Source organism: Rhineura floridana, chromosome 4 (genome assembly GCF_030035675.1).
Source record: "Rhineura floridana isolate rRhiFlo1 chromosome 4, rRhiFlo1.hap2, whole genome shotgun sequence".
Lineage (NCBI taxonomy): Eukaryota > Metazoa > Chordata > Lepidosauria > Squamata > Rhineuridae > Rhineura > Rhineura floridana.
Genome location: NC_084483.1, coordinates 66,412,357 through 66,425,006, shown reverse-complemented (window position 1 = coordinate 66,425,006; position 12,650 = coordinate 66,412,357). Strand labels below are relative to the sequence as shown.

The 12,650-nt window shown below is 41.4% G+C and overlaps 1 protein-coding gene across 3 annotated transcripts in view; it reads right to left on the bottom strand.

Moving 5' to 3' along the window:
* The window catches only part of DOP1A (DOP1 leucine zipper like protein A), an 83,303-nt gene that overhangs the window by 25,730 nt on the left and 44,923 nt on the right, over positions 1-12,650 (bottom strand). For all 3 annotated transcript variants that reach the window (XM_061623221.1, XM_061623220.1, XM_061623222.1), the window contains 6 exons: positions 10,838-10,990; positions 9,005-9,105; positions 7,470-7,729; positions 3,209-5,210; positions 2,996-3,107; positions 1,891-2,073 (listed from right to left, as the gene is read on the bottom strand). In XM_061623221.1, coding sequence (XP_061479205.1) covers positions 1,891-2,073; positions 2,996-3,107; positions 3,209-5,210; positions 7,470-7,729; positions 9,005-9,105; positions 10,838-10,990 — 2,811 coding nt within the window. The remainder of the gene's footprint in view (positions 1-1,890; positions 2,074-2,995; positions 3,108-3,208; positions 5,211-7,469; positions 7,730-9,004; positions 9,106-10,837; positions 10,991-12,650) is intronic.

Below are 12,650 nucleotides of genomic sequence, written 5' to 3'. Positions count from 1 at the left end.
AGGAAAACGAAAACAAACAGTTCTAAACCATAGGTACTGCAAGCTATGATTTGTGTGATGTCCATACTGACTTTGTATCTGTGCACTCTTCCTCCTGCAGTCCTTGAAATATGAACTCAGATTTTAAAAAATAGAATTTAGATAATTTTGTAACAATACACGATACATAAGACTTGTAACCTAAGCTTTAAGACAGACCACCTAGTAGCAGGGACATTGGGCACAAAATGCAGATACTATGTACTCTTTGGATATTCTTTCATTACCAATCATGTGAGTTATTGTAAGAAACTCTATGTTACAATTATCTAGGAACTGAAATAACTACAACTAAGCGTCTGGTGGGATAATGGCGCTCCTATGCACAGACACAAAACAGAGAGAAGAGACACTCCTCGATTATCTTCTGAATTTTTTCTGTGAACGTTAGTGTTGGCTGTTCAAGCACTGCAAGTGCTAACAAGACATAAGTTAAGGGCTAAATCTTTAACATTAAAATTACAGTGAAAAATAGAGAATTTGTTTCTTTGTTAACTATGTTGCTTCCATCATAAAGATTTACCTTCAACTAACAATTCTTGAACAAGTTTTCTTGTCTGAATTAAGTGCTGGAGATACATTTTAGATATCAACACATCTAAAATGAAATGGGGCATGCAGGCAAATCATTCCCCTTGTAAATAGAAGAAACAAATTCTGTGGATATTTGGTACTGGGAACTAAGGTTGGATACAGGGCAATTTTAAGAGGAACTGGAAGTTACAGGTTCACCCTTTGTTAACCTAGAGCAGGGGTGGGGAACCTTTCTGGTCAGGTCCCCACCCTGTCTCGCCAACTCTGACTGCTAGGCAGGACAATCTGCCCATCAATCACATGATGTCATTATGAAACCAGATGACCGATAGATAGGTTGTCCCATCCACCTTGTGCAGCACTTGATAGCAGCTGGTTGCCGGATGCTTGTGAACTATAGCACAAAGGGCTTTACGAATGCCCAGCAAACTAGCTGCTATCAGATGTTTAGGAAGAGCTGCACAAGGTGGATCCTCAGCACTGTACATAGGGCTGGCAAAGATGGTTTCCTCAGGGATCAGCTGTGCATTTGAGTTCCCATGGGGAATTTGACCTGGGGCCAGAGGTTCCCCACCTGTGACCTACAGGATTGCTTAGTGAAAACTAATGTGGGGCTCATTTTGAACTACTAGTAATCAGTAGTATAGTGGCACATTCAGAAGTGCAGGTCCCTTCATGTTAGTCACAGCTGCACCACCTTTTTTTTTTTGCTGTGCGGTTGAGAATGGGATCCTTGTTAATGCCTTCTCCCACAACAACAGACATCCCTAGGAGCCAAAAAGCATGACAGAGTTAGCTACTGAGAAGAGTCTTCTCAGTGGCTGACTCACCTCCTTTCACTTTGATTGGCTCCAATCAGCAGGAAAGGACAAGGAAGCATGTTAAAAGACTCTTCTCAGTGTCTAACACACTTCTTTTTCATGGTGGTTGGCTCGTAGGATGCTGGAGACACAGGGACCCTGCTGGGACCCTGCTCCTAAAAAAGTAGGGGATCTAAGACCCTCAGAGACCTCAGACAACTACACCCCTGCTAGTAATGCTGAAGAGTTTACAGACAAGGCAAGGCTTGCACCTGTTAACAGTAACATGTACATTCTTGGTATTCCGGAAAGCATTTCAAGAGTTTTGCTCTGGTCTTTTCATTTGGGTTCCCTTTGAACATTTAAGATTCAGTTCACCTCCAGCAGTTCTTCTGACACTATGTTAGTGATCTACTAAACAATTTGCAGGTTACATATAAAGGAATACAAGTCTATCTAGTTTGACAAAGTCATACACACAGTACACAGACACACACAGAACCACTGATGTTCTGACCTTTGTTGATCCAAGATTAATTGTGGTAACAGATGCAGCAGCTGCTGCACGTGTTTTCTCTGAAGAGTCTGCCTGATGCAGAATGCTCCACAGAAGAGTCACAGATGACATGATCATGTGAAGGATGGACAAGATCCCACTGCGTGCTTCGTACATGTGCTTTTGGTCTACATTTACTAGAAGCTGGTACCAATAAAGAAGAAAAAAAGCTCTCAATTACTCTCAGTGATATTTGTGAACAGGAAACCCCCTACCACCTCCTCCTCCTCCTCCTCTGCTGGGCCTGCACACTCATCCCTTTTCTCCCTTGAAGTCTTCCCTCTTTCTCCTTTCTGCTTTTCATTAGTGTTATGTCTGCAATGAGTTGAATGCTTACAACGTAAAAAATGCAGACATAGCATTAATAGCTTCCAACGTTCCTACCAGCCCTGGCCCTACTATTGAACAGAGTTGGTTGCCTTAGACAGCTAATTCCAGGTGACAAAAAAGGGCAGTCAATCGTCAGTTATTTAGTTTATTATTATAGTAATCTTACTTCCAGGGAGGGAATGAGGGGAGACACTTGTGGCATTTTCTGCCTCAGGTGCCAAAATAACTTGATAGCCATGGGTGCTATGTACCTTGACTTTGGGTGGGTGCCATCTGCTGTTCTGCCTCAAGCAGCAAATGTGTTGGGATGGCCCTGCGGTCTGTACCCTGAGTTAGTAAACTCATTGCTGTAAACCAGTCCAATGTACATTAGATGTAGGGAAACTACCCAACATACAGACTTAGTTGGCGCCACCAGAAGATACCAAATTATGGCCTCCTAAACTGTCGTCATAGCAAAGCAAAGAGCATCAAGAGGTATATTCAGCTCAATAGAGGTTTCTTCTCCTTCAAATGACACACAGAGATAAGATTATTAACACACATAAATACTCGGGCAAAAACATAGTCTAGGGGTAGCCAACATGGTGTCCTCCAGATGTTGTTGGACGCCATCTCCCACCAGCCGTTGCCAACATGGCCAATAGTTAATGAAGATGGGAACTGTAGTCCAATAACATCTGGAGGGCACCATTTTGGCTATACCTGATGTAGTTAAATCCTTGAACATGCTTACTTGATGATACTGTGCAGATGGGTCAAGTAGGCAGTAGTGAATGACAGTTGTAATGCCTTCCAAAAGAGTCAGCATCATATCTGGTGGAGTAACTGATGCCATCCAAAGGGGCCTAAAATACAACATTGAATTTGTTGCAATTTTGCAAGGAATAAATTAAACACTTTTTTTAAAAGGTAAAATTTACCAAGAGGAAAAGAAAGAGACACATGCCTACTGTCAGACAATCCCATTTCATATTTGTATTGTTGAATCAGGTTATCCAGGTTCCGGCAAAGCTGGAGGGTCACAGAAACCACCACCCTTTGGAGCACTTTCCCCATGTAAGGTAGAGAAGCGGTAATTAGGCCTATCCACTGGGGATGCATTTTACAGGCACAGTGCTGGTGTAATGCTCTTATCACGGCACAGAGAAACATGCCTTGGGAGGTTATTGGCTGAGAATGTAAATACTGAAGGGAAGTCATTGGCTGCTGGGGGTTGATGTGTTCCAAGTCAGTTATGACAAAGTCAAAGCCTGCCTCGTTCTCCTCTGGAACAGTCATTACTCTATGCTCCAGAACAATGAGCCGCTGAAGGACTTTTAAGAGCTGCGATTGGAGGGTGCTGCCGTTGTCAAACTCGTCCTCAGAGAAGTTAATGAGACTGTCTTCGGAGAAGCCTTCCTCAATGAACACTATGTTTTTGCCAGCAACCTTCTCGCTGTGCCACTTCTGGACGCTGAAGATGGAGGACAGCAAACAGTGCAGGACCACCTTCTGGACCTTGCACTTAGACAGCATATCCGATATGAAGCTGGGAAAGCCTTTTGTGGAACTCTCTGCCACTTTTGCTAGCTCAGCAAAGAGAAGAGTCAAGATTTCTATGCTCATCATCTGCATGTTACGGTTCCCTATTAGGTCTTGCGAGGAGACTTTCACGTGGGTTGGATAGTGGCTCCGCATATAGTATAAGCACAAAGAAATAAGGATCTCTATGTACATGGAGCTTCGAAAATTATGATTAGAGTCCACTGGGATATGGCTATAGAAGTCTTTGCCCATAACAGATATGCGATGTCTAGCCAAAAGATTCTGAAGTAAGGAAAGCTGGGGGGTATAGGCATTGTTGACGCTGGTGGTAGAGATGGCGTTCACAAAAGCAGAAGGATTTGTTTTCAAGATGGCTTTAATTGCAGAAAAAGCATAGAGCGTCCTTGAGGAGTCATACACCTGAAGATACAGCAGTACATGCTGGTATAAAGGATGTATATTAAAGTGAGGCGACTTTCGCATTCCTGGTGATCCTGCATCACTCTCAATTTCTGAGATCTCTCCCTCTCCACAGCTGTACCAGTTTTCCAAGTCAAGGCCATCAGTGAAGAAAACACTGGTTTGCTTAAGTTTCTCAGCTTGTGCTTTCTTCTTCTCTTCATCTTTCCTCTTGGCTATTTTGACTTTGGGCTTTGCTCCTGGCTGCTTACCAGACTCTTTCACGATGGTTTCCTTCTCAGACACTTTTTCAGGCAGTTTCCCTTTGAAGCTGAACTGGATGCTGCTGTGACTTCTCTGCCGAGACTTGGCTTCCATTGATGTTGGCTCACCGGGACTCTGCTGACTTACTGAGATGCAAGGAGAGGAATTGTTTCGAGAGATTTCATTGGAAATGCTGTCAAGTCCTGTCTCAGTTGAGGCAGAAAGCAACTGAGAGCTGTCATTGCTAAGCAAACTGCTCTGACTGTCTTGAATGTTTGGGTCTTCAATTTTAGTCACCTCTTCAGAGGGATCCAAAGTATTTAGCTTGGTGGAGGTATCGTCTGGATAAAGATAGCATTTAACTGGTTCGGTATCTTCGCCAAGCCCACTGACAACCTTGCAAATCAAGTCAGTGACCACCTGCTGGACAATCTCATCTGGTGAATCTCCCCTCAAATGCTGAGAACTATCTGTTGCCATCAGGCTTTCACCTTCCACCTCATAGCTTAGGTTATCCCCAGCAGATGACTGGGAACAGCCAGAGTCGGAACTCTGCATTATTTCTATCTGATTGTCAGGAAGATCAAAATCAGACGCAGCCATAGGAAGAGTTTCACTGCTAGTACTCAGTAGGGAAATCCTGTCACTTAATGGGTTGACAGTAAGACTGAAATTCTCCATTTCATCCATGACAAGTTGCTTTTCATTGTTCTCTTTAGCGGAAATGTCTTGTTCTTGACTTGCCGGAATGTGGGTAAATGCTTAAAACAAAAAGCAAAATTAGCAGATTTTTTTTCCTATTTGGACAGACACGGAGTAAGCATATCTGATGGGCATGCTTTAAGTTGGATTCCTACATTAAGGAGGGGGTTGGACTCGATGGTCTTATAGGCCTCTTCCAACTCTACTATTCTATGATTAACATAAATCACATAACATTCTCTAGCTGCAAATGGACTTTAGAGACTGCTCTTGACAGTTTATGTGCACAAGACTCTAATTCTGAGTCTGTATGAATTACATTTAAGTAGCATACTTTAGCCTGGTCTAAATGCTCCACCACAAACTCACAAGCTGTGATAAGGATGAAAGTATTGTCCAACAATGAAATGAAAGGAATGCCCTGGTCACAAAAAAATCTCTGTAGAGACATTAGAACCCCAACAAAGCTTTGGACCAGTGATTACCTAATGGAAGTAGAAAAAGGACTCAGACATATTTTTTAAATGCTTTAAATCTGAAAAACAAAATGTTTGACTACTAATTAAATGCTGCTGGTGGCTTTGCCAGCTGTAATAGATAGCATACCAAAAGATAATTTATGAAAAAAGATAGACATTCTACTTGGTTTATGCCTTAAATAAGTTCTCATTTGGCACCACAAGAATTCCATATAAAGATAGAGAACAAATTAAAAGTCACATTTACAGATGAGTAATAAATGGAAAACAATCCATACCAGAATCAAATAAAAGGGTTAGTTTAGTAAAGTATACAAATTAAATCCTGATAATCAGATTATCAAGAATCCAGTATAAAATGTAACTAACTTCCCAATTCATAACTTGTATACTTGGACAAAGTTCCTCTTAGTAAGCGAGCTTAGAATGACCAAACAATAATCCAAAGTGTCTATACATTAAATAAGCTAAAACTCTTTGACCAGATGGCAGCCCACATAATAGGAGGAAAATAATGGTTAGAAAAGACACTATCTGGTTGTGGTAATATTATCATTATTGATGAGTGCAGTGTGAACGGCCCATCTGAACTTATATGTTGACTAAATTTAGACGCTGCAAGAAAATTTTATCTGCATAGGATACTACCACGGGACTCTATTTTTCTATCATACCATTGTAGACTTTGCACCATCCCCTCCAAGATAAGTAATGACTTGCATAACATTGGCTCAGCTACCAATTTATTAATATTCTTCTTATCTTACTATATAATAAAAAAGCAAGAAGTTACGCTGTCATGGCATCACACAATATGACTTCGGGGTGGGGCACGGCAGCAGGGTGGCAAGACACAAACATGGCTGACTAGGTGCAGGGTCTCTGGGGTGGCGGCAGGGGAGCAGCAACCAAGGCAAGTTGGTTGGGTTGGGGACTGTGGATGCCTGGGGGATGGCAAGCAAATGAGCCACTGGAGGCAAGGGAGCAACTGAAGCAAGCAGGGCTGTGGAGTCGGAGTTGTGGAGTCGGGAGCAATTTTGGGTGGAGTCGGAGTCAGTAGAAATGTACCGACTCCGACTCTGATTCCGACTTCTTCATAAATGGCAAATGTATATTAACTAGTAATAACAAATTTACTGTAGTAAAATGGTAGCACAAGGCATTTCATCACCACCACGTGAATCCAGAGCTTGGAAAAGTTACTTTTTTAAACTACAACTCCCATGAGTCCAATCCCTGGGGCTGATGGGAGTTGTAGTTCAAAAAAGTAACTTTTCCAAGCTCTGGATTCACGTGGTGGTGATGAAATGCCTTGTGCTACCATTTTACTACAGTAAATTTGTTATTACTAGTTAATATACATTTGCCATTTATGAAGGAGTCGGAGTCGGACAGTAGAAAAATAGAGGAGTCGGAGTCGAAGGTCTGGCGTACCAACTCCACAGCCCTGGAAGCAAGAATGGCAGGCAGGCAGGCATCAGGGGGCAAGTGGCCCAGCATCAGGGGTTGATGAGTTACCAACGGGGTGTGTGTGTGTGGACACGTTTTGGGGGTAGCCTGTAGGTGGGTGGAGGGATGTTTGGGGAGTTGTTTGCGTGTGTGTGTGTTTGGGAGTCCCTGTGGCGCATGCTTGGGAGTCCCTTTGTGTGTGTGTGATTGGGAGTTCCTCTCTGTGTGTGCTTGTATGCGTATGTGGGGTTGGTGTACAAAGCACACAGGGGCAAAGCTTCTAGTAAGCTAGATTTCATGATATGACCCCATATGGAAGCATGTTACATATTATAAAAATATAACATTAAGGTCTATATATGAAATTAGGGTTTTTAACACAGCACTTACAACCACCACAATTAAATTTCTGCATAAAATTCTTTTCATTTTCATCTTCAGGATAACAAGACGACTTATTCCAGTAGCATTCAGCTTGCACCCTTTGAACAGAAATGCGTTGAGTTTTGGGGTGGAGAAGCAGCAGAAGCAAAGGTTCAAGAACTCTTGCAATGTCATGACGTTGGAGTACTTGATTTAACCAGGCCTGACCAACTGACCAGGTAGAGCCATCTAAACTGTTAAGGCTGTCTAGCATGATAAACAAGGACCTGAGGACAAAAAAAATCCAAATTAAAGAATGTATCTTGTATCTACAATAAGCCAAAAAATTCCTGTGGGCTGCATCTAATGTAGCGCTAAGTAATTGTTTTATCAGCGCAAGGATATCCACTTGTATAATGGAACTTCTTCTCTCCTCTTCCCATGCGTACCCCACATCCTCACCAAAAGTGCTTTGGAGGGTTGGGGGACTCCCAGAACAGATTTAAGGGGGTCATGTGGAGAGGGGGAAAGTTCCATTGTGGAAACCAATATCCTTCTGCTGGTGGAACATGGTAGTTGGATACTGTCCAATGGTTGTAACAATGGGCAGTTGGTGACCATCACTGCCTCCTGTGAAAGTAAATTTTGTAGTTTAACTATGCGCTGCAAGAAGAAGCACTTTCTTTTGTCTGTCCTGAATCTCCCAATGTTCAACTTCATTGGATGTCCACAGGTTCTAGTGTTTATGAGAGAGAAAAACTTTTCTCCATCCACTTTCTCCATACCATGCATATATATATATTGTTGCATTTTGTATGTATTTGCAACTCATTTTTGGTGCAAGACCATAAATTATGCATGTGGAACTCCACTTGGGCAATAGGGCTTTCCTGGCTCCTCCCCACCAGTGCCAGCCCTACCATTAGGCAGAGTGAGGTCGCTGCCTCAGGTGATGGATCGGGGGGGGTAGAGAGTGGGGATAGGATGTTGGAAGACAGAACCATGTGTGCCCCACAGCCTGCCCTATATCCCCTAAGTGAGACTGCTGGCTTTGGGTGCAGTGGAAGACACTGTCCAGTCACTAGCGTTGAAGTAAGATTCAACTGGCAGTCTAGTCAGCTTCTATGTATGGAAAGGGAAGGGAAATTATCTTGTCCTTTTCCTCAGGCAACAAAATATCTTGGGCCAACCCTGCTCTCTCTTACCCCTCCCCTAATACCCTACTGAAGGAAGAGGAACACTCTGAAACAGTATGGGATAGGAAACTTTAGAGAGATTGTCTTGTGCAAGTACCTTTCTTCTTACACAAAACACTTTTGGATCCAAGTCACTGTCATTTCACACCCCACTCTTCCAAAAAAACCCACAAAAAACAAAAAAGTTACCTAGAAATCTTGGTAACAGGCACCAATTGTGCTTAAAATGCAGCCCTTGTCAAATACAAACAAACAAAAAACACATAAGGGATTTCCAAATTACGCTGTTGGAACAGGATTTCTATGGAGACAACTAAAGTTTGAACATTTATTTTTGTACTGTACCTATCTATGAATCTCACCAACCTGTCAAATGAACGACCATATGAGGAGGACTTGTTAATATGAAGGTCTCTGGTGAGATGCCAGAGTACTGCAAACTTTGCATGAGCCTCCATCCTGATGTTCTGCAGAATAAAAGGACAGATGAATCCATGTTTAATAAATTCCTTAGGGAAAGCAGTAAAAAAAAGTAGTAACCTAGATCAGAGCCAGAACACATCAAAATAATATAATCAAATTATTAATGTGGTTAAAGCATAAATGAAAACAGAGGCTGGCTTTTGGTTCATAATGCTTTTTTTGTTCCTTTCCCCAGTACAATATCAGATCAGATTTATTTGTTGAGTCAGCTATTAAGTTTTTCAACATTATCCATAAAAAAACATCTATAGGCAAATCATTAAATAAAATCACTATTATAATGACATGTAATTAATACATAAAATGCTTGGTCAGGGTTATTGTACTGCATCACGTTTCTATAGAGTTATCATTTAGACACATGGTTTCTCAAGCATAAGACAATTTGAGCTAGCAAATTATGAACTATTATTATGGGATGGAACCAATACAAGCAAAGCATAAGTGTTCTAGATAATTAAAGAAATGGAACATACTAAAAATATGACATGACTACTGGCATAAGATATGAAAAATACAGTTGCAAACCCAGCATGCAGTGATGCTATTTGAAATCTGAGATCTGCAACACATTAACATTTAGAAAGAAAAAAGCAGAAAGTTGAAAACAAGATGAAAATGGAATTGTGTCCAGAAAAAAAGGAGGGCAAGACTATACTAGGTCCTTGAAGACATTAAAGGGGGGGGGGAGAAACAGCTGACACTGTCTGAATGAGCAATTTAGCAAGACAACCGTAACTGTGAAGAAATAGATTTGACAGGTGGTCCAAAAGAGAGGCAAATCACAGAAAAGGAAGGCAGAGACGTAAATTTCCAAAAGATAGAACACACATAAAACCCTAAGATTTCAGAAATGGCAAGAAAAGGTAAAGGATAAATAATAAAAGATCAGTGGGAGAAAGCTTACTATGTTTGACTAAAAATAAGTTGGAATACCAGCATGACAAAGCAAGTTGTCAGAGATCATGAGTTAGAATTGGCCAACAGAAGATGAAAAATGTAGACAGAACATTTCTCTTTTACATTACAATGCAAGCCTAAGTAGGCTTGCTCAGAAGAAAGTCCCACTGAGTCCAATGGGTCTTACTTCCAAGCAAGTGCATCTAGGATCTCAGCCTAAGATGTTGCTTATGAAAGTCCCACTTGGAACATTTCTATCCAAAACATAGATACTTATTGTTTTATATGAAATATGAGATTCTCACATTTAAAGAGAATAAGATATAATGAAGTAACAGTGCCATCTATTTTTTTAGCCATTTCATAGTGAACATATAATGATACAAGTAACAAAAAACACTAGTCAATTTGAGCATAGACTGGGAAGGAGAAAGCAAAAATAAGATGACAGAGTGATATGAAGCTTGTTATTTATTTCTATAGTGCCATGTAAGAAGCTGAAGAAAACTGGAAGAAGAACAAGTCTTGTTGTAAAACAAATCACATTAGAAAGAAGGCAAGAGTGGAAAAGGTTAAAATGGACTCGGATTTTCATTATTATTTTTAATTAAGACACTACTGCAAGGAAGGAAGATTGTCTGCATTAGATGGCACTGCTCACCACCACATTCACCGCCAATACTATGAAGCTCTCATAGCTTGCATTTTACCTGCACCATCTTCAGTGACAATATAGGATTCTAAAATATCTTTACCGGCTCAATTCCCATATTTAGCATACCTCAAAGTGCACAATATGTTTGAAGCAATATTTACCTTGTCTCTGTGGGTCAACTGTTGACTGATAACATCCTCACAAATGCTGGATGATGGAACTAGGTTGTGCAACTGGAAAAAAAGCTCTACGCTCTTCTGGTGATGTTGAGGAGTTCCATCCCCCAACTGGTCCCACAGAGTTAATGCCACATGCTTTGGAAAGGAACACAGGAGAGAGAGAATATTACATATTAGGAAAGAATCTGCCTTATCAGAGTGAACAGCTAGAGGATATTGTAGGGGATATGCAAAAGTTGGCCTCTGCTGCCGGAAAAGTTGCAAAACACTTTGGGTTGGATCCAAAGGTGCTCCTGTACAATGGGAAGGATTTGCACAAGGTGGTTGCCCTGATTTCTGCCAAGTCTCTCCTTCTGCTTCCAGCTCTGCCTCCCAACTTCCTGCATTGTTCCATAGAGTTCTCCAACCCTCAGAAGTGACTTTTCAGGGGCTGTGTGCAGAGGAGGGCATGAAAGAGCCCATTGAGCAAGCAGAGTTCCACTCATGGTTTTGGATCAAAGTCTTCATAAGGCCCAAAAAGAAATTTCAGAAAAGTTTAACATCAGCCTCTGAACTTCTGCTTGTGTGGATTAAACAAACAGACCATCTGTCAGGGATACTATAATTTCATCCTGCACTGAGCAAGGTGCTGGACTAGATTACCTGCAAGATACGTTGCAGCTCTATGATAACACCAAAATATTGCTACAAAATTAAGCTTACTAACACAGAGTCACTAGCTTTAATTCTATAGGAATATAATGGTACTTTCAGTTAGTTATTCCCTTACATTGAGAATTTCTTACAAGGTCATGAACAATAATGATAGAAATGTCCCAACAATAAACTATTTTAATAATACTGTGCAGCGGTTGAGAGGGACAGCACCGGATCATTATGGAAGAAACAAACAACGTAAACGAATGGGAGTACTCTGTTTCACTATAAAGCCCAACATGAGCACCATAATACTGCCACGTTTCCTGCAATGACTCAGAACCTCGGCCAGGGGAGGGACAGATTATAAAACACAGTTTCCTGAACTAGATAATTTACCAGAGATTACTAATGATATTTTAAACAATTAAATATTTAATCTTTGCTGCCTTGGCCTCTTTGTCTTTTCACTGTTGTCTACAGAATCTGCCTGCTGTATTTGCAGAGGAATCAACTAAGCTCAAATATTTATATCAGGATCGCAGGTAAAATGTTTTTAGCAAATGAGTAATGTAATAAATTTCATTAAATCTGAAATAGTGGTAACAGCTTCTCTAAGGACAAAGGTTTGGGTGCAGTCCTGAGAAATTAAGTACTGCTTAAGTCCAGAAGTGACTAGCCAGGTGGGGTAGACCAGCTACACTAAGCTTCCTAGTAGGTGGAGCACTGTTGCTTTCCGGGAGAAAGAGAGGGAGGAATGAGGGAGTGGGAAGGTTGGCGTAGTGTAAATACACCAACAGAAGCACCAGATTGGCTCTGCCAGTATATTTGTATTGCAATGCCCTCCCCACCGCCTCACCCCTCTGACTCCTAATAAGTAACAGCGACCCACCTGCCAGGATGCTAGCGCAGCAGGGCTGCCCCACGTGGTAAGCTGCTTCTACTTAAGTCCTACCAATTTAAGGACACATCCCTCATCCAAATATGATTTCTTTTAAAAAATCAAAGAACAGTTTCTAGACAAGCCCACTTCAAACTGTGTTTAACTAGCCAGAACTTGCTTTAAATCATATTCCTGGTAAGTCTGCAACAGCTTCGGCTGGTAAGACAGCTGCGGCCCTTTCTGGACCGGGATAGCCTGACCACTGCTGTCCATGCA